At 41.5% G+C, this 18,182-nt stretch overlaps 1 protein-coding gene across 16 annotated transcripts in view; it reads right to left on the bottom strand.

The window, feature by feature from the left end:
• Positions 1-18,182, bottom strand: part of SVIL (supervillin) — a 215,740-nt gene that overhangs the window by 85,947 nt on the left and 111,611 nt on the right. For 5 of the 16 annotated variants that reach the window (XM_054592131.1, XM_054592138.1, XM_054592145.1 and 2 more), the window contains exons 1-3: positions 8,784-9,190; positions 7,055-7,112; positions 1,335-1,426 (exon numbers count right to left, since the gene is read on the bottom strand). In XM_054592131.1, coding sequence (XP_054448106.1) covers positions 1,335-1,426; positions 7,055-7,112; positions 8,784-8,844 — 211 coding nt within the window. In that variant the 5' untranslated portion in view covers positions 8,845-9,190. Of the gene's footprint in view, positions 1-1,334; positions 1,427-7,054; positions 7,113-8,783; positions 9,191-18,182 lie in introns of those variants that run through there. The other 11 variants (XM_054592170.1, XM_054592180.1, XM_054592174.1 and 8 more) reach the window with 6 other exon arrangements.

Below are 18,182 nucleotides of genomic sequence, written 5' to 3'. Positions count from 1 at the left end.
TGGTTTGGGAATGGTAATACTGATTAATAGTAATCCAGATATAAACAAGCACAGCTGATCTAACTTCTGCTGTAATCAATTTTCTATTTTGCTTTCAAAGACATTAATACTTTGATGTATACTAAATTACCCTTTATTATATCTACTTTTTAGTCTGCTGCCCTTGTTTGAGCAATATGTATTCCATGAGTCTATATTTTTAGTTATTTCTGATGGGAACTTGTTGGTTATTTTCTAAGTAACACAACTTGAGTGGATTTGGCTTCAGGTCTAAATGCTTTATAAAATTATTTAACTGCCTAGTTTGCTTTGCAATAATATTTAACACCAATATTCAGGTCTTCCAGATACTTTTCTTGGGAAACATGATTTTTTCCATTAGTTATTGTTCAGTTCGGTCCTCCAAACCTGAGTACGCAGAGTCTTCCAAAGAAACACGGGGGGCGGAGGAGTGTGGAGAACAGGCTCCCTTACCCCACATCTGATGCCTCAGGGCACATGCAGGGCCAGACTGTTCTGAACATTGAGCTTCCTCTGGCCCCAGGAGGAAGCACTTCAGCTTTACACTTGGATGAAAGCCTCTAGTGTCTAGACAAGCAGCTTGTAAAATAAGTAATTACAAAATTGGAGGGATAAGGTGGGAGGGGGCCAGACTAAGAAGTGTGGGGTTTCTCTTTGGGGGGATGGATATATAACCCCATGAATGCCACTGAAACTGTAGCCTTTGAATGGATGGACTGAACGGTATAAATTTCTATCATTTCACAGGCAAAACTAAGGCCCTTGGTTGATAGCAGATGAAAATATTTTACTGCATGTTCATTTTCACTAATGAAAATACTAAGTTACCAAATGTGAGTGCCTACTCATGGAAGAGAGATGAAGAAGAGACAGTCCGCGCTTGTGGCACAGTGTGGAGCTCAATGGGAGCTACTAGATAGTAACTGTAGATGCCAGAGCGTGGGAAAACATCAAGAGGCCAGGGGGAGGCTGGAGGGAGAAGGGATGGGCATATGCGCAGAACTTGCCACCCTTGGAGATGTGGAAGTTAGGGGAGACAAGGTAGGGTTGATTCTAGGATCCCTGTCGTACCCTCCCCACCCAGCCTCCAGTGAAAACTTGTGGGTGCCTCAAATGCGAGGGAAAGAATATGTAGAAAGGTGAGGAATAAAAATGCAAGAAGAGAGGTCTTTTCATTGAGGTTGATTTTTGGATAAGGCAGAAAGAGACAGGAGATTATAAGCTGGAGGTTAGTTAAAGAGTTCTCAAGGCAAACTGGTAACACTATAGTTATATGCCTAGGACACTGGTCAACCATTCAGAGAAAGTCATACCTTTAGGAAGTGCAGTTAAAAACTTAGCATCGCTTCTTCTTCTGCAGTTAGCAAACTGTTCTTTATCTTCAAGCAAGAGCTCTTTCTGAAAGCTAAAAATTTCTCTATTAATAAAATGTTTAAAATTGATTTAAAGCAAGATATATGATACTAAGGAAAAAATATGTAGAACATAAAAATTATGCTACTGTTATATATATTCAAATATGTGTACATAGATTATAAATAAAAAGTTTTATTTTGGGGAATTAATTGGTAATTTTTTTCATTTACTTATACTTATGTAATTTTTTTTTTTTGTACAAATAAACGACTGCATTCACATACGCAGGTGGCACGGCCTAGGGTGGTAAAAACATCATTCAGACCGACCACCTGTTCCAGCGCTACCAGTAGCTGCTTCAGCTTGGATTAATCACTTGACCTTTCTATGCTATACTTTTTTCCTCAGAAAATCAGCAACTTGTCCAGGTGATACATGCTTTCCTGTTTTGAAATTATATTAAAGTAAGAAATGCCCTCCAACAACCAAGAAATAAAAGCATGGTGAAAGGTCTAAAAGCCTCATGAAAACATGTCTGGGGAGAAACACAGAGGAAATGAAAGGGGAGAAGAACAAAGAGATTGAGCACTTGCTATGTACTTTCCTTCTGTGCCAAGCATATCCTGTGTATTCCCTTAGTCATCTTCACAAGACGCTGTGAGGTAGGAACTAAGTGCTGCCCTGATAAATGTTTAAGAGCTGCCTCCTTCCTCTTGTGCACCTCCCTTCTCCCCACCCTCACTGCCAAAACCACTTGCTTTGCATCATTAGCTGGTAGTGGGAGCATTCAGGTTATGTTCAGGTTATCCACAGGCCTCACTGAGCTCGAAACTGGAAGAGACACACGGGCTCTGATGGGCGCCCTGAGCAGGCTCCAGGACACCACCAAACGAGCGTCATCTTTGGCTTAGAGACTAGGAAACTGGTCAATGACTTGCCCAAGAACACATATTTGGCAAGAAGACTGCATGAGACACAAATCTAGCTCCTTCTCTGATACTATGTGCAGTTGTAGTCCCAAGACTTGCCCAAGAACACACATTTAGCAAGAAGACTACACCAGATACAGACCTAACTCCTGCTCTGATGCTACACGCAGTTGGGGCCCCAAGACTGCTGCGCGCACAACTCCGCGGTCTCCCATGAGAATGTGCCCGGAGCTGGGCACAGAGTTGCCTGTCTCGCTGGAGGCAAACCAACCTAGGATAACAGAAAACTAATATTCCCCAATGATATGATCACCTCCAGAGAGGTGTACAATAGGCCTGAAAACACATTCAATGTGAAGCTGACCTTCCCCACGCACTGGCCCTCCGATTTGTTTCTGCTCTGCAGGGTGCACCTCACAGAGGCCCAAGATGTATTGAGGAAGGTGCTGTGTACTTTGTATTAGTGGGACACATGGATAACCTATATCCCATATATAAATTAAATATCCAGGAACTTCACACATTCCACAGTGTGGTACACCATTCCATCCTCCTAGAACCAAATTCATCTGAAGCCTTAGTTATTGCTTATGAATGTAGCATGGCTTACATTCATAAGTAGGAGTGCCATGTATTCATATTTCCAATAAGGAGTCTGAAGACTAAGAAGTGTTTATATACCACACTCCAGATGGCTTAAAAAGACCCTAGGACACCTGCTTAGGTGAGAAACTTAGAAACAGCACCGACTTCCAAACAGTGAGTTGTAATGCAGTAGTGACTCCCGTTGATGTTTTATTCAAAGGTATGTTTAGTATAAACCTAACAAATTAAATAACTGCAGAAATGTGCCCTAGTTAAGGTATGGCATGCTATTTTCATTGTTTAACTGATTGTTTAAATATCTTCATAAAGTTCTGCACTTTCTTTGGGAAACTAAAATCTCAGGGAAAAATACCTACATTAAAACAAAATGATGCAATCCCTGAAATATTCAACTTCTTAAGCCATGGACTTTGGGGTACAAATGTGATCTCATATTTTCAAAAATAAATATCTGTATGTTTCTATTCTTCTTCCTTTTCCTGCTCATCAAAAAGCTCAATAGAGCCACTAATGAAGACTTAGACATCACCCCCAAGTTAAACATTTTGCTGAACTTTTACAGAGCTGAGTTCACACGTCGACACTTGACAACCCCTGGCTCCCTAGGCACTTAGTGGCCTAAAATGAGCTACGGAAAGTGTCAGCACCAATAGACGGCACAGCCTCCACAGCCGGTCGAAAACCAGCGGAGAACCCAAGCGCCGTGAGGAACGTCTCTCATGCCTCTCTAACAAGGTTTACTGTAAATGTGTCTTCTCCACCTGAATTCTCTTCTCTCCTGCCCTCCTCCCATCCTGGCTGAGTCTTTTCCTGGCCTGGGCCTCAGGTTAAGGTCATCTCAGGGAAGAATCCCCTGACCAACTACCTGTCCCACCAAATCTACATCATACACCTCTGTTTTTCTCTTGCATTGTATCCTTTTTTCCTATTTGTAGAACACATTACGAGTATCTTATTTTTACTAAAATTGTTGATTTGTAAAAACAGTTGTACAAATCAATACTTATATGCTGAATGAATAAATGAATGACTACAATAAAATACTTTAAACACATGATACAAGTCACTCTGAAATATTGTATGAATACACTTTATACACTGTTGACATGATAGGGACAAATAGAATTACAAATATTGAGAATAATTAGAAAGGCATATATTTAATAACATCAATTATAAGCTGCCTTCCTCCATCCCTTCCTTTATTTCCTTCTTTCATCTTTAGAATATGTAATTGAGAAAACATCTTTCCTCATTCCCTTTGTTCACCTTGCATACATGAATGAAAACATTAGTATATTTGCACATGCTACTTTTAAGTCTCCCTCTTGAAGATAAACTTTTATTACTAGAATCCGTGTGGCTGTCTTTATATTTTGTTCTTGCTCCCATTACCTCTCTCTCTCTCATTCCCACTAAATGGCAGATAACTTCTAAGGAAGCAGATGAACAGCTAAGAAGAAGAACAGGGAGGAAAGTGTGGTTCTGAATGTCACAAAAGCTGTGACCAAAGCAAGACCCCTCCAGTCTACATGAACCAGGTTTTGAAAAAAGTCATGTCTCTCCCCTGGAGTTTCTATACCCAAGAGCATAATCAGCAGTGAAAATGCAGGCAAGACACAGCAGTAAAGAATTCCGAGCCAGCTGTGAATGAGTAACTCCTTCTGATCATGTGATAACTGATGAAACACAAATGCCCAAAAGAGCCCTAACTTCACTCTGCTCTCACTTTTCTGAGTCAGAGGCTCCAGAGCAGTGTGACTGTTGGGGCCCATTCCAGACTCCCACGATTGCTTACTCCAAGCATATGCTGAATCAGGCCCTTCCTCATCCGTCTCCCCCTCTGCGAGAAGGGGACCCCACCCGGACAACCTCTGCAGGCCTTGGTGGGCTGCTGCAACTCCGCCAAATGGCCCCATGTTTCCGTATAAACCACCTCTCCTTATATAACTAAAATAAATTCCAGTCTTAATGTTTTTGAATTATTATTTTAAAAGTTTCTTAATCCTTTTGCATTTTTTAATCTATCTTCATCTCCTCTGAAATAGTACTTACTCTTTAGCACTCATTTTTTAATACTTCTACCTCCTTCCCCCTGCTTCAGTGATCCAAGAAGAGACTGCCCCCTGCCTCCGTGATAAATTTTTTAATGTGTCCCATTAACCTACTTTAATGTCCTGCGGTAGCAACAAGGGGTAATTTTATTAAAGTGAGGGCAGGATATTCTGCTGTTATTACCTTCTACCTGTCACAAAATGCGGGATCTACTATTACAACGATTATTTAGTACCCACGCTGTGAAAGGCTCCCCTACAATCTGTTCGCTCTCCTTCTGAAGTTTAAATTACAAGATACGGGAATCCAAAACCCATTAGCTCATATTTTCACCTCTAGTGTCTGGCTGACTCAATTTCTTTGAAGGAGGCAGGTTCTTATATCTCCAGCCCGTTTGACACTTAGTACCCTGGCAAGGCGGCCATCATTTCCACAGGTACACACGGAATACTACCCAGCGTGTTAGAACACCGGTGTCCCTCTGAGCTGCTCTCCACGGCACTGTCTGACCCTCCAACGTTCTGTTCTTCCCACCCTTGAATAAGAGATACTTCCCTATCTCCCTCCTCATGTATTCCCTTTTCTTAGCCACTATTGGAGCTTAACCAACCTGCTAGGGACATGTTGGGAACTAATCAGCTATGGTCTGATTGTTTGTGTTCCCTCAAATTCCTGTGTTGAAATCTTAACCCCCAAAGGTGATGACACGAGGAGGGGGGCCTTTGGAAGAGATTAGGTCATGAGGGTGGAGCCCTCCAGACTAGGATTAGTGCTGCCAGAGGACCCAGAGAGCTCTCTAGGCTATGTCGCCAAGTGAGGATCTGAGAAGCCAGCATTCGGCAACCACCATGCTGGCACCCGTGCGATCTCAGACGTCCAGCCTCCAGGACTGTGAGAAGTAAATTTGTTATTTATAAGCCACCCAGTGTGTGGTGTTTTGTTATAGAAGCCTGAACACACTAAAACATAAGCCTTACTTCCTGTTAAAAACATGGCAAAGATGAGAAATACGGGAAACTGGGTCAAGCATTAGAAGAGTAAGATTTCCTGAGTCAAATAAAACCACCTTCCTGAAGACCCTGGCTCTTCACTGCTTTCCTTAACCAGATACTAAAATGTGGATGAAATTCATTAAGGCTTTATGCCCTCTCATGTGTTCATAAGATCAATTCTGCCACTTCAAATACAGAGCTGGCCTTTAGCCTGACAAGAACAGAAGTTAGACAACTGTTTATTCCAATGCTATCGAAATGCAAATATTTTTTAGTAAAAAAAAATAATGTCACACATAAACATTAGGAACAAGAACATCTGAAGAGAGTTAGGGGTAGATGGGTTAGAGTCCTACCAGCACAAGCAAGTGTCGGTTGAGATTCACGCCTGTGTGTAAGGGATAATAACTTTGTGCCTCCACTTGAAAACCCAAAATCTGTTAGGGACAGGGATCTAAGAAGCTCCTGAGATATAGCTATCTTGTTTGGCACAAATGTTAACTTTCCTTTTATCTTATATCACCGATGATGTACCACGGAGTTTTAGCACACCGGGTAAATCAAATTACTACTCACAATATCCTGCAGCCAAGGAAACTGAGGTGCAGGCAGGTTAAGAGAGTAGGCACCAAGTCACACGGACAGAGGGGTGGATGGGGGGACAGAGGGAGGGAAGGGAGAAAGAAGGGAGTAAGGCAAGGAAGGAAGGGAAAAAGGACGGAGGAACAAGGCTAAACCCTTTCTTAAAAAATCAAAAGCTCCCTTATTTGATGGACAGATTGCAAAAGAACATCCCATGCTTAGAGGAAGGTATGAGAAAGAAAAGATAAGAGCTCTTCACAAGTTTGCAATTACAGAGCCATCAACATCCTGTTCAGCAAATAGTACCCCTAAACAGTAGTAAATACATAAAAAGAATCTTTGCTGGCTGGAAGTACTGTTAAGTTAGCTTGCTTCATTTATTTTAACAAATCAAACTCTGGAGAGAAAACATATAGACAAAGACTTAAATGCAAAAATTAGAAATTTAGGAGATAATTTTAGAAGTTACTATAAATCTACAAAACAAGTTTCCTTGAGCAAAGACCACTTTACCTTGGAACTTTCCTTTGATTTGGGAATCCAATAAATCTTAAGTTTTTCTTGTTGAAATCTAAGGGGAAAGAAATAATGTAACATTAAGATAGTTACACAATAAGTTACAAAAAAACCATGGGAAAGAAAATTCTTCAAACTCCTCTTGAACGCATTGTTTAAGAGAAAGAAAACCATTAGCCAGACAAGAATAATTAATAAAAAAAAAGTGACACCTCCCAAGAATCAAATTTGACATTATACAATTTACATAGGCAAGATTTTTTGGTTTTCTCTAAGTGAAAGAAAGTGAACATAATTTGGGGGTAAAAAAAGTCTGTCATAGTTCAATGCTATCATTTAAATTCATACAGTTAACAAGAATAACTCGAAGCAATTAACTATTAACTAACATAGTTACGTACTTATATTCAGGGGGAAAAAGTTAAAAAATTTTGGCCAAGGTAATGAGAAATACTGAAAGGCATTGCTGTCTGACATATTTGAGATGGTTTTAAAGGCTGCACGGGGTGGGGGCACGGGAAGGAGCTGATGAAGAGCAGGGGAGCGCTTAGCCGCGATTTTATTGCCTTCATTAAAACCTAAACAATAACAACACATCAAATAAACCACTTATTTATTTCTCAAGACAAAATAGATATTATGTAAAGCCAGCTGGGAACAATCCCATACAGCAAAAACACACATCCGAGTGAACCAGTTAATCAAAACCAGGCGCAGACAAATTTATAACCAGTCTAATGGCAAGTAATCTGTTTTACAGCTTTTGGCACAGCAACCATTTGTCCACCAAGAAAACCACAAGTGACCACTTACAGAAACCTTCCCCCATGGAAGCGCCTTTTACTGGGTAATATTTGGGGTCAGCAGCCCAAGGAAAAGGAGGTACAAAGTATACCACATGCTGACACGTCACTATCCATCAACACACACCCAGAATCCTGGAATCTGGAAAGTCTGACCGACCAGAGGAATATAATAAAATGAAAAGTACACTGCCAACTAAACATCTAGACTTTTCTCCTAATTATACAAATAACTTCTTAGATATTTTTTGAAAAGAGAACTCAGTTCAAAAGCTATCAAATATTATAGAAGAAAATTCCTGAACCTGAAGCCTGAACTGTTTCAGTCACTTCCTAATAGTGCATCTGTGCTAGAAAATACTTTTACATGCAATGGCTGAGTTTCAAATGTGATATTCAGAATAACCTCAGCATTTCATTTTTGTTCAATCAGTGAACTGAATCTGTGATATCATTTCAGTGGTTAAATTGAGAGCATATATTTTCCTCTGTGCTGGAAAGGAAGCCACTTTTTAACCAGCATTTTGTTCCAAACTGTTTCATATGAAGATTTAATAAAAAGACGCTCACCCATACCTACTGGAAATAATTTAATATATAGCATTTGGTTTAGAAAAATATTTTAGCGTAAGTTCAGAACTTGATCCAAAGTTTGGGTGTTCCAATTGAATTGGCATTCCCCCCCCCCCCACATAAAGGTTTTAGTGGTTTGCTAATATCTTTAAGTTATAACAGAAAAAAATCACGTTTTTCAGCAATCCCAAGATAAGCTCATTTATATTTAAGGTGTCCTTTGAGAAAACCTTATAACTAACTGGACACAGGAGAATGCAAGGTAAAATGGAGGGGGGGGGGCGGGTTCTAGCCATTCATTATGTTATAAAATATACTCAGAAGTGCATTTTTTATTTCTTTTGCCTTACCTTGTTTCTCAGAGAACTTGAAAGCTCCCAAGTAGCTGGAAAACCCTGGACTTCTGATCATGGTTACACACACAAAGTTCAGTAACAGAGCCTGTTCTGCAGCTAATTCTCCAGCAGCCACAGCCCTCGGCCAGTCTAAGCAGCACTGGGATGAGATTTTTCCCAGCGCAGGGCTAAAGCAATCAGGCACTCGTGTCCTTGAGAGTATAGTGGAGGCAAAGCAAGAGGCTGCAGGCTGGAAGAGCGCAAACCCCGTAATCAGATTGCAAGGAGAAATTAGGCCTGTGGATGCTGGAGCAGACCGGCTCTGTGATGGGGCACTGCTGATGTTACCACACCAAGCCTACGGCCAACGCACAGCACGGCCTTCAGCTTAGCAGACAACGCTGCACCCTAGTCATCATCGGAGGAGTCAAAACAGCTCCTCCTTTTCCTAAAAATAAACAAACAAGAGGAAAAAAACCATACAGAGCCTCCTGATGTTCTGGGAGCAAGGGAGGCCGCCTAACTATTCCCAGGCTGCTCTGAGTCTGCTTTGCTGGGTTAAATGAAATATTCTACCTAACAGGGAGCCAAACCCCATAGCTAAGATTTATGAACAACACATGAGTGAAATTGTGGGAAAAGGAAAAGCAGATATTACTTGAGGTTCAAAAATTTTAATTTGAGACAGAAGCTCTTAAATTAAGCATTATCTATTTGACTGCCCTCTGTTTATTATCATCTCTTAAAAATACTTAATTTTCTTAGAGCAAATTTAGCTTGAGTACGAAATTGAGGGGAAGGGTCAGAGATCTCCCACGTGGCCCCCTGACCCCCACAGGCATAGCCTCTCCCACGATCAACATCATTTACCAGAGAGGTACATAGTTTACCACGGATGAACCTACACTGACACACCCAGAGTCAAATTTACCTTAGAGCTCCCTCTTGGTGCTGTACTTTCTATGGGTTTGCACAAATGTTTAATGACATGTATCCCCCCTTATAATATCATACAGACTACTTTCATTACCCTAAAAATCCTCTGTATTCTGCCTTCATCTAACTACCCTCCCTTGGCAACTACCAATCTTTTTATGACTCCATAGTTTTGTCTTTTCCAGAATGTCATGTAGTTAGAATCATACAGTATGTAGCCTTTTCTGATTGGTTTCTTTCACTTAGTAATATGTATTTAAGATTCCTACATGTCTTTTCATGGCTTGATAGCTCATTTCTTTTTAGCACTGAATAATATTCCATTGTCCGGATGTGCCAGAGTTCATTTATTTGTTCACCTATTAAAGGGCATCTTGGTTGCTTCCAGGTTTTGGCAATTATGAACAGAGCTGCTATAAATATTGATACACAGGTTTTTCTGTAGCTATAAGTTTTCAGCTTATTTGAGTATCAAGGAGTGCAGCTGTTGAATCGTATAGCAGAGTATGTTTAATTTTGAAAGAAGCTGCCAAACTGTCTTCCAAAGTGGCTGTAGTATTTTGCATCCCCACCAGCAGTGAGTGAGAGTTCTGTTGCTCCACATCCTCCCCAGTTCTTGGTGATGTCAGCGTTTGGGACTTTTGCCATTCTCATATGTGCATAGCAGTATCTCACTGTGGTTTTAGTTTGCATTTCCCTGATGGCAAGTGATATGGAGCATCTTTTCATGTGTTTATTTGCCATCTGTATATCTTCTTTAGTGAGGTGTCCATTGAGGCCTTTGACCCATTTGTATTGGGATGTTTGTTTTCTTGCTGTTGAGTTTCAGGAGTTCTTTGTATATTTTAAATAACAGTCCTTTAACAGGTGTGTCTTTTGCAAATATTTACCCAGCCTGCGGCTTTTCTAATTCTGACGTTGTCCTTTGCAGAACAGAATTTAATTTTAATGAAGTTTGGCTTATCAGTTACTTCTTTCATGAGTCATGACTTTGGGATTGTACCTAAAAAGTTATAGCCAAGCCCAAGGTCCTCTAGGTTTTCTTCTACGTCATCTCTAGAACTTTAATATTTTTGTGTTTTATGTTTAGGTTTATGATCCATTTTGAGTTCATTTTTGTGAAAGTTCTAAAGCCTGGCCTAGTTTTATTTCTCTGCGTATGGATGTCCAGTTGTACCAGCACCGTTTGGTGAAGAGACTATCTTTGCTCCATTGTGTTCCTTGTGGGTTTCTGCCCTGGGAAGCCACAACTCCCTGTATGGGCTTGAATGTCTCTCCAAACTGGGGGCAGTAGTTTGCCCCGTGGCCCCCCTCCTTCTGGACTCAAGAAGAGTTGTTGATTTTCCAGTCTGTTCAGCTTTTTACTTGTTACATCCGAGCTCCTACTATGCAGAACCTGGAACCCTGGAGTCTTCCCTGTTTATTTTTAACTGTGATCTGTAGCTGGTGGGCCCAAGCAATGATAAAGCAATTACAGGAAAATTATGCAATCATCAGAAACCAACTCTTTTACTGATCAAAGGGATATTAAAGAGAAACTAGGGAAATCATCTCATTAACAGGATGAGAAAACATAGGACTAAGAGAAGTGAATAATCAATCCCTTGCTCACGGGAAGTAACTCGGTTAGTGATGCAGCTGAAGGATCTTAGGCAGGTGAAATCAACAACATGATTTGCCCTAACTCCCCCCTCCCCCCCAACCAGGAGGCAGAGATCCTGAGCATGTCTGTCTTTGTGTCTTTAGTACTGAACATTAGTTGGTGCACAGCAGGTCTGCAGTGAGTGTTTGCTGAAAGATCATTTAAAATAACGGAATAATCTCTGAACGTTAGAGATCATACTATAATACAGAATGATTTGCATTGATTCTATATCCTACTTTCAAACCATATTGACTTGATCTGATTTCCAGCGCTTGGCTCAGAACAAGGGACTATAAAGACTGAGTGAATGAATGAATGAGTGACTGAAGTCAGTAGACAAGCAAAGCAATCACCTCTTTGCTTCCTCATTCTTAGATCCTGCCTCATCCTCAGCCAATTCCTTTAGTTTAGTTTAATTTTTTTAAATTACAGTTTATATTTAATAAGCCAATTCTATTTATTCAATAGGTGGCATAAAAGTATTACCATTTTTTCCTTGAGACTCCCACTAAAGTCTTATCTTTCCTAAAATGTGAAGCAATAATGTGAAACGTAAATATTTGTGTGCGGGGAGAAGTGGGGAGTAAAGGTTAGATTTGCCAGGGTCTTGATGGAATGGGAAAGAGAGGGAAGATAACGCACAGTGTAGTCCAGCTGTGAACAATGTCGATATGAGTCCAGGTAAGAAGGATCACCTCCTAAATTGCCAAAGTCAAAAGCTAAGGGGTTAGATGACATAGGATCAAGGTGTCACACCCTCAGGGACTGTGCAGTGCAGGGCATAGCTGTGGCTCAGAATTACACGGAGGCCACACTGAGAAGCCAATCCTGCCTGTGGCTCCAGCTGACAACACACGCGCCCTCCCCAACACAAGAGCAGATGTGCTGGGCGGGGCGGGGGTGGTGGTGGTGGTGGTCATTCTCCTGGAGGAGCAAATGGAAACAAAGCCCAGGAAAAGGGAAGCAGCCAGGTGCCTCAAGCGGCAATTAGTCATTGCCCATTGCACCGGCTGTGATGAATAAAGAACAGGATAAGCCCAGATCCTCACTGACTCACCACCAGCCTGGGCATGATGCTAAGTGCTCTGGAGCACGGGACTCATTTAGTCCTCAGAGAGCCTGCAGGAGATCCTAACCATTTCCCCCTGTGCAGGTGAGAAGACTGCAACCTGGGATAAACACTCAGGCCTAGAATGACAACTTAAGGTGCTTCTAAAGGCAAAACCACTTATCCCTGAACAGCCCAAATACAATCAAAGATGTAAATATGCAGGTAAGGACACTGTTAAGTGAGAGAAAGGATGTGGAAGCACTCGGAAAAGTGGAGCACAGTATCTGATCCACACACGGATCTACAGGACAAAGAGGCACAGCCCTGTCGAGGCCTGTGTGGTGGCCCCTAGTGCCCCCTTATAGTGCTCCCCGAACAGCACCCGCAGCCCTCCCGGCCTGCAGGAGAAGGGGCTGACACGGGAGCGGGCAGCGCCGGGCAGTGTGAAACGATGACTGACAGTTGTCTGAATGCAGACTGCTCTGAGCTATTGGTTCATTCCTAAAATTAAGAAGAGCCACAGAACAATTTTAATGAAATGTGCTGTAACCTACTAAAGATGATGGATGGCTGGGCTGAAATTCCAAAGTGAATGATATATTTTTATAGCCCAGTAAAGAAGTATTTTGTATTCTAGCAGCAGCTGTAAGTGGTATTCTCATTTTCTCTGACGGATTTTATTTGTGTAGACTCTTAATCTGGGGCAGAATTGCCTGACATGAGGTAATCCCACCAGTGGGGATCCCACTGAGTCCTTTTTCATTTTCCTTTTATCACATACTCATTACTTAGACATTCCAGATTCCTTATTTTAGTGTAATTCTCTCCTGTGTGCGTTGTGAAATGCTTTGCAAATTCTGGTTAGTGGTAATCTTTAGGACAAGTCTGCAAATAAAATTTTGTGTTGCATCACTATGTAAGGTAATTTAAAACAGGCCACGTCTATAGAGATGAAAAGGCATAGGTACTTTCCATAAGAAACATTACAACTCACAGATACGGCTTTATCAGATGTGTTGAAAGGAGCATGCCAGTCATGCCATTGTCAGAAATCCTTTTTAAAGAAAAGACTGATCCAAGCTCCTAAAAGACTTATCATTTATTATCTTTAAAATACATGTTCAAACAATGTCAAAATTTGTAGTGAAAATTATCTCTAATCATTTTAACTTCTGGGCAATTTTGAATCTACAGCTCATGATTATTGGGGAAAATCATCCAGGTAGTTTAGAGGAAGAAGAGAGGCTGGTCAACTCCTTCTCAGAACAAGAAAACAGGAAGACAAAGGTTGAGTTTTTGTCCAAAATGTACACTGAAATATACATACAATGGAATATGATTCAGCCTTTAAAGGGAGTAAAACTCTGACACATGCTACAACGCCAACACAACGCATCCTTAAAAAATGATCTGACAAATCAATATATGCTTAGGTGTGGGTTGTATAAACTCCGGAGCTGAATCCTAGATCATAAGGGACAGAGCGCTGTATCTTCACAGCTGCAGGGCCCCGGGCCCCCTCCTCGAGGGGAACCGGTCAGTGGGAAGGGGGCCGACTTATTACCATCATCCAGAGAGGCCTGGGAAGGCTCCTGCCAACTCCAATCACTCAATACTTGCTATTTGATGGTTTTCACATGAACTGAAAGCTAGGAAATACTGAATCATCAGATATGAGGATTTTTATGAGTCTAAAAATCCAGATGGTAGACAAGTAACTGTATAAAATGACTGTTGATACCTGATAGCTCTTCTAGAGTTACCCTTGGATGATTTGAAGGAAAGAACTTTGAATAATATCATTTATGGGCTTCCTTCTCCTCAGAAGGGCATCTTCATAAAAACAACAATGGCAACCTCAACAACAGTAACAATATGAAAACCGAGGAAAAGTTCAGCAACTCGCCATTCCCAATGTCTCTAATGTTTCCATGAGGTTTCCCTACTTAACTGGTACTCAAGTCCTTACTAGAATCTTAGAACAGGTTCCTGATGTATTTGCTGACTGATCAGAGAGGGCGGAGGAAGGCCAGTAAGATCTGACGTGTTCCTGCCAGCTTTTAGAATGGACAATAATCACCAGGAAAGCAGCTTGTGTGCTCACAGAGTGGCTGGCACAGGGAAGTGATGACAAAGTAGTCAAAGGCATATTTTATTCTGCCTGTTGAAATGATTCAAAGTATGTTAGTACTTATGAGTAAATTTAACATCTGGTATAAGATCAATGATACCAAACTTTGTGCTCCCTCAAAGTCCCATGGGGTGCATGTTAAAAATTAAAGTCCCCTTACCCCAGTTGATTATGAAATGCTCTACAGTTCAAAAACCACTAGTATAGCCATTCATGATATTATGTCCATGAAGGTGCAGGAAAACTGAGTCAGGCAGATGAGCGTGATAAAGGAAGCCTTCCTGGAGAAGGTGACTGCAGAGCCTCATTGTGGAGGGAGAGGGCAGGGTTGGACACGCCAGGAGGAAGAGGGGCCACAAGCATGAGAGATGGAGTAAGAACGATGCTTAAAGCAGATGGGGGCTTAAACGGTGGGCCTTATTCAGAAAGAATTGAGAGGTGATCCGGACAGGCCTTTTGGAGGTGGGAAGGAGGCAACGGAGAGCCTCCCGGAAAGGGGAGATCCACACGCCTTGAAGAAACATGGAAGCCATCATTGAAGCCCAAGAAGAAAAAGACATTTCAGATTCTCTTCCCACGCTGATGCCAAGCTGCAATACAGTACTGCTGCATGGTCCTGCGGTAAGACAGGGTACTTTCTCAGGAACGTGGGTGCACTAGTGCAGGTATTTCCTAATAGGTGGCTTGCATGCCTCTCCCCTGGGACTATAGACAGTAGGATGAAAAGCTTACAAAAGCCAACTTTTTTTGGAATAAAGAAATTCATCATTGTAATCCCTTAACCTGGTCCCTGGCTGGCACAGAGCTAGTGAGCTTTGGTCTCCATGATCAGATGTGGCAGGCCAGCCCTCATGTCACAGCCACTTGGAAGAGTGAAAACAGATCAACTGCCAAGGATGTAAATACAGGAGGGACTCAATGTTGGGAGATGTAAATTGGAGGCTGACATTTTTCATTAGTGACATAATATTCCTAGTTAGATACTCAGCTATCTACCTGAACCCACCAGGCAAAAGACAAATGTCATGGATCTTGCCCCTCGCCTCTCTTTGCCCCGCCTCTCCCCCTGCTGCAGTAGACGGCCACCCCAGCCCCAGGTCCAATCCCCACCACTCACACGGGGTTTGCTGAGCAGCTACTACAGGCCAGACCCCAGACGTCAGTATTCTGGTAGAGTTCCCGCCCTCAGGAGGTCACAGTCTAGATGAGAAAATCACGTAATAAATTAAGGACGGAGTTTTGTACATAGTAACAAGGTCTTTTTCCCCCTTATTATCACTGGCTCTTTTGAGGTTCCAACCCTACTTCTTCCTTTTATCCTACCAAGTACATGTATTTGTTTTCCTCATATAAGATTAACTTCTTTCTGGGTAAAATGAGAGACAGTTCCCTCAAGCTGTAGACCAAGCAAGAGCACAGCAGAATTGAAACACACATTGCAGCATGCTGCAAAAACTTCCTTCCTAGAAAAGAGAACATTTCGCTCTTCCTTCCTCCTTTTCCCTTCAAAACAGCTGATACATTTTAACCGTGAGATTGCCTGCAAATGAGTATGTAAACTGTTGTGTCCTGTGCAAATGTGAATCATCATATGACTTTTTACATTCCCATTGATTTGGAGTGAAATACCATCGCTCCATTGTAGCTAATCACTTATTGAAGTAATTATGGAAGAATCAAATACCACCAGTTAAAACAGTATCATCCATTTGAGTCAGTGACTAAGTAATTTTCCTCCCCTTAGAAAAGGCAAAAGTTCTTTTAACTTTCCAAAAACTTTGGCTATCCTTCAAAATCAAATAATTTTTTATCATTACAGCTATAGACATACTTAAGAATTAAATCAGAAAATTTGATTGACTGTCTGTTAGAATTCTTACTTCCTCATTCAAGATAACTAGAATGTGAAAAATTCAAGCAATAGACTTGGAAATTACAATGCCGTCGACTCATTCTGGTGGCCTCAAATTCAGGGACTCACAGTTTATGCTCCCACAAGAAGCCCTCTCTCGGCTCCTGACATCTTTGTGACACACAAAGAAAACGTACTCACTACAGAGGCTCCTCTCTGCTCCTTCTTGTCCTGGACACACAGCTAATCTTTTCTCTTTAACATCTGAAGTGCAGTCACTTCTCCCTGGCCAAAACTCTTCTGTGAGCAGCAAAAGCTTTGCATCAAGTTTCAGGGGTCTTAGTCAAGTCCTAGTGGCACTCAGCACCAAGGTGACAAGTCCTTTTTCCAGGTCACAAGTTCACGTGATAAGAACAAATAAGTCAAAGGCATAGCCCTTGCCTTGGGGAGCCAAGTACTCACTAGAGGTGGCAACAGATTTTTAAAAGCGGGGGAAGAAAAGGATTTCTTTAACAGAAAGCCTAAAGTGAATTTATCCCTTCCCTGAAAGACAAGAAGCAGACACAGGGCAATTAAAGAAGATAGCTAGCAAGGTCAAAACAGACAGCTAGCCACCAGCCCCTCAGATGCCCTCTCCCACTGCAGCAAGTTCACAACACATAGCAGGGGGAGCCATCCCTACTCACAGAAAGAGCAGGTGAGCTTTGTTTGCTACTACAGAGTTTCTGGGGAGAGAAGAGAATCTACTGTGTGTGGTGATGGGCACTTAGAAGGAGCTGCCTTTCATGCCCTCCTGCCTGAAAGGCTGTCCAATGACTGTACCAGATGCATGAATACTCAACTGAAAAAGAAACTAGTGTGTGCTCACCTGCCACATGACTAACTCAGGCTCTTCCTCCATTTGCAGATCTGTCTCACCTGCAGGTCTGGTTTGTGAGCCAAAACTTACTTTCAAGAACTGGAGCAAGTCTGAACAAAAACTTCAGTATAGAGATTTTTCCAGTCTCCAGCTAGGTCTCAAGTTTTGGAAAAAACTCAAAAGAGTAAAGATCAATTCAGCCTAAAAGCATGTAGAATTTCCCTTGGATGTTAAAGTGGCTATTCACCACCAACACTTATTAAATCTTTTTCTTGAATCTTGGTGATCACATTTATTGGAATGGTTGGAGAAAAGTAAAAATGTCATGTAGTTTAAGAATTTTTGAGTTATGTGCAAATCAACTCATTTTATGAGTGGAAGAATCCTTGGTCATTTTTCAACATCAAAATTTACACAAGTTTCTTTTCTGAGTATCTTCTAAATTAGAGACACAATCGTACAAAGTCTCCTAATTTCCGTACAGGACAAATTCTTTGTTTCAGCCAACTTTCAATGGAGGGCAACTAGCACACCACCATCTCCCAGGACAAAGGGCATCAAGATATTCCATTTTATTGACTTACATGTCTCCTCATATGTTTCTTCATCAATTTCTATAGTGTCACAGTTTCTTCCCCATCTCCCAATGCCATATTTAAATGTTGATCATGAGCATGTCATCTACCTTGAAGCTCTGTCATTTCTCACTGTCACATAAATTCGCTCACTCAGGCTGAGCCTGATAAGATCCTGGGGCTCGCCTATGGTATTGGTAATTTGTTGCTGCCCCACATCATCTGCCTTATTTTCTTATTAAATCTTATTATTGAAGAGAAGAAAGAGGCCAAACAGAGAATGTAATGAATACCATTTTGGATGAGAAATTTACAATGGGGAGGTCATTTAAGAGAGCTCATTCAGTCTAACCCTATATTGCATA

Source organism: Pteronotus mesoamericanus, unplaced genomic scaffold, assembly GCF_021234165.1.
Source record: "Pteronotus mesoamericanus isolate MK-2021 breed Mesoamerican mustached bat unplaced genomic scaffold, CSHL_Meso_final contig_130, whole genome shotgun sequence".
In the NCBI taxonomy this organism is placed as follows: Eukaryota; Metazoa; Chordata; class Mammalia; order Chiroptera; family Mormoopidae; genus Pteronotus; species Pteronotus mesoamericanus.
This window is presented reverse-complemented; position numbering and strand designations above follow the sequence as displayed.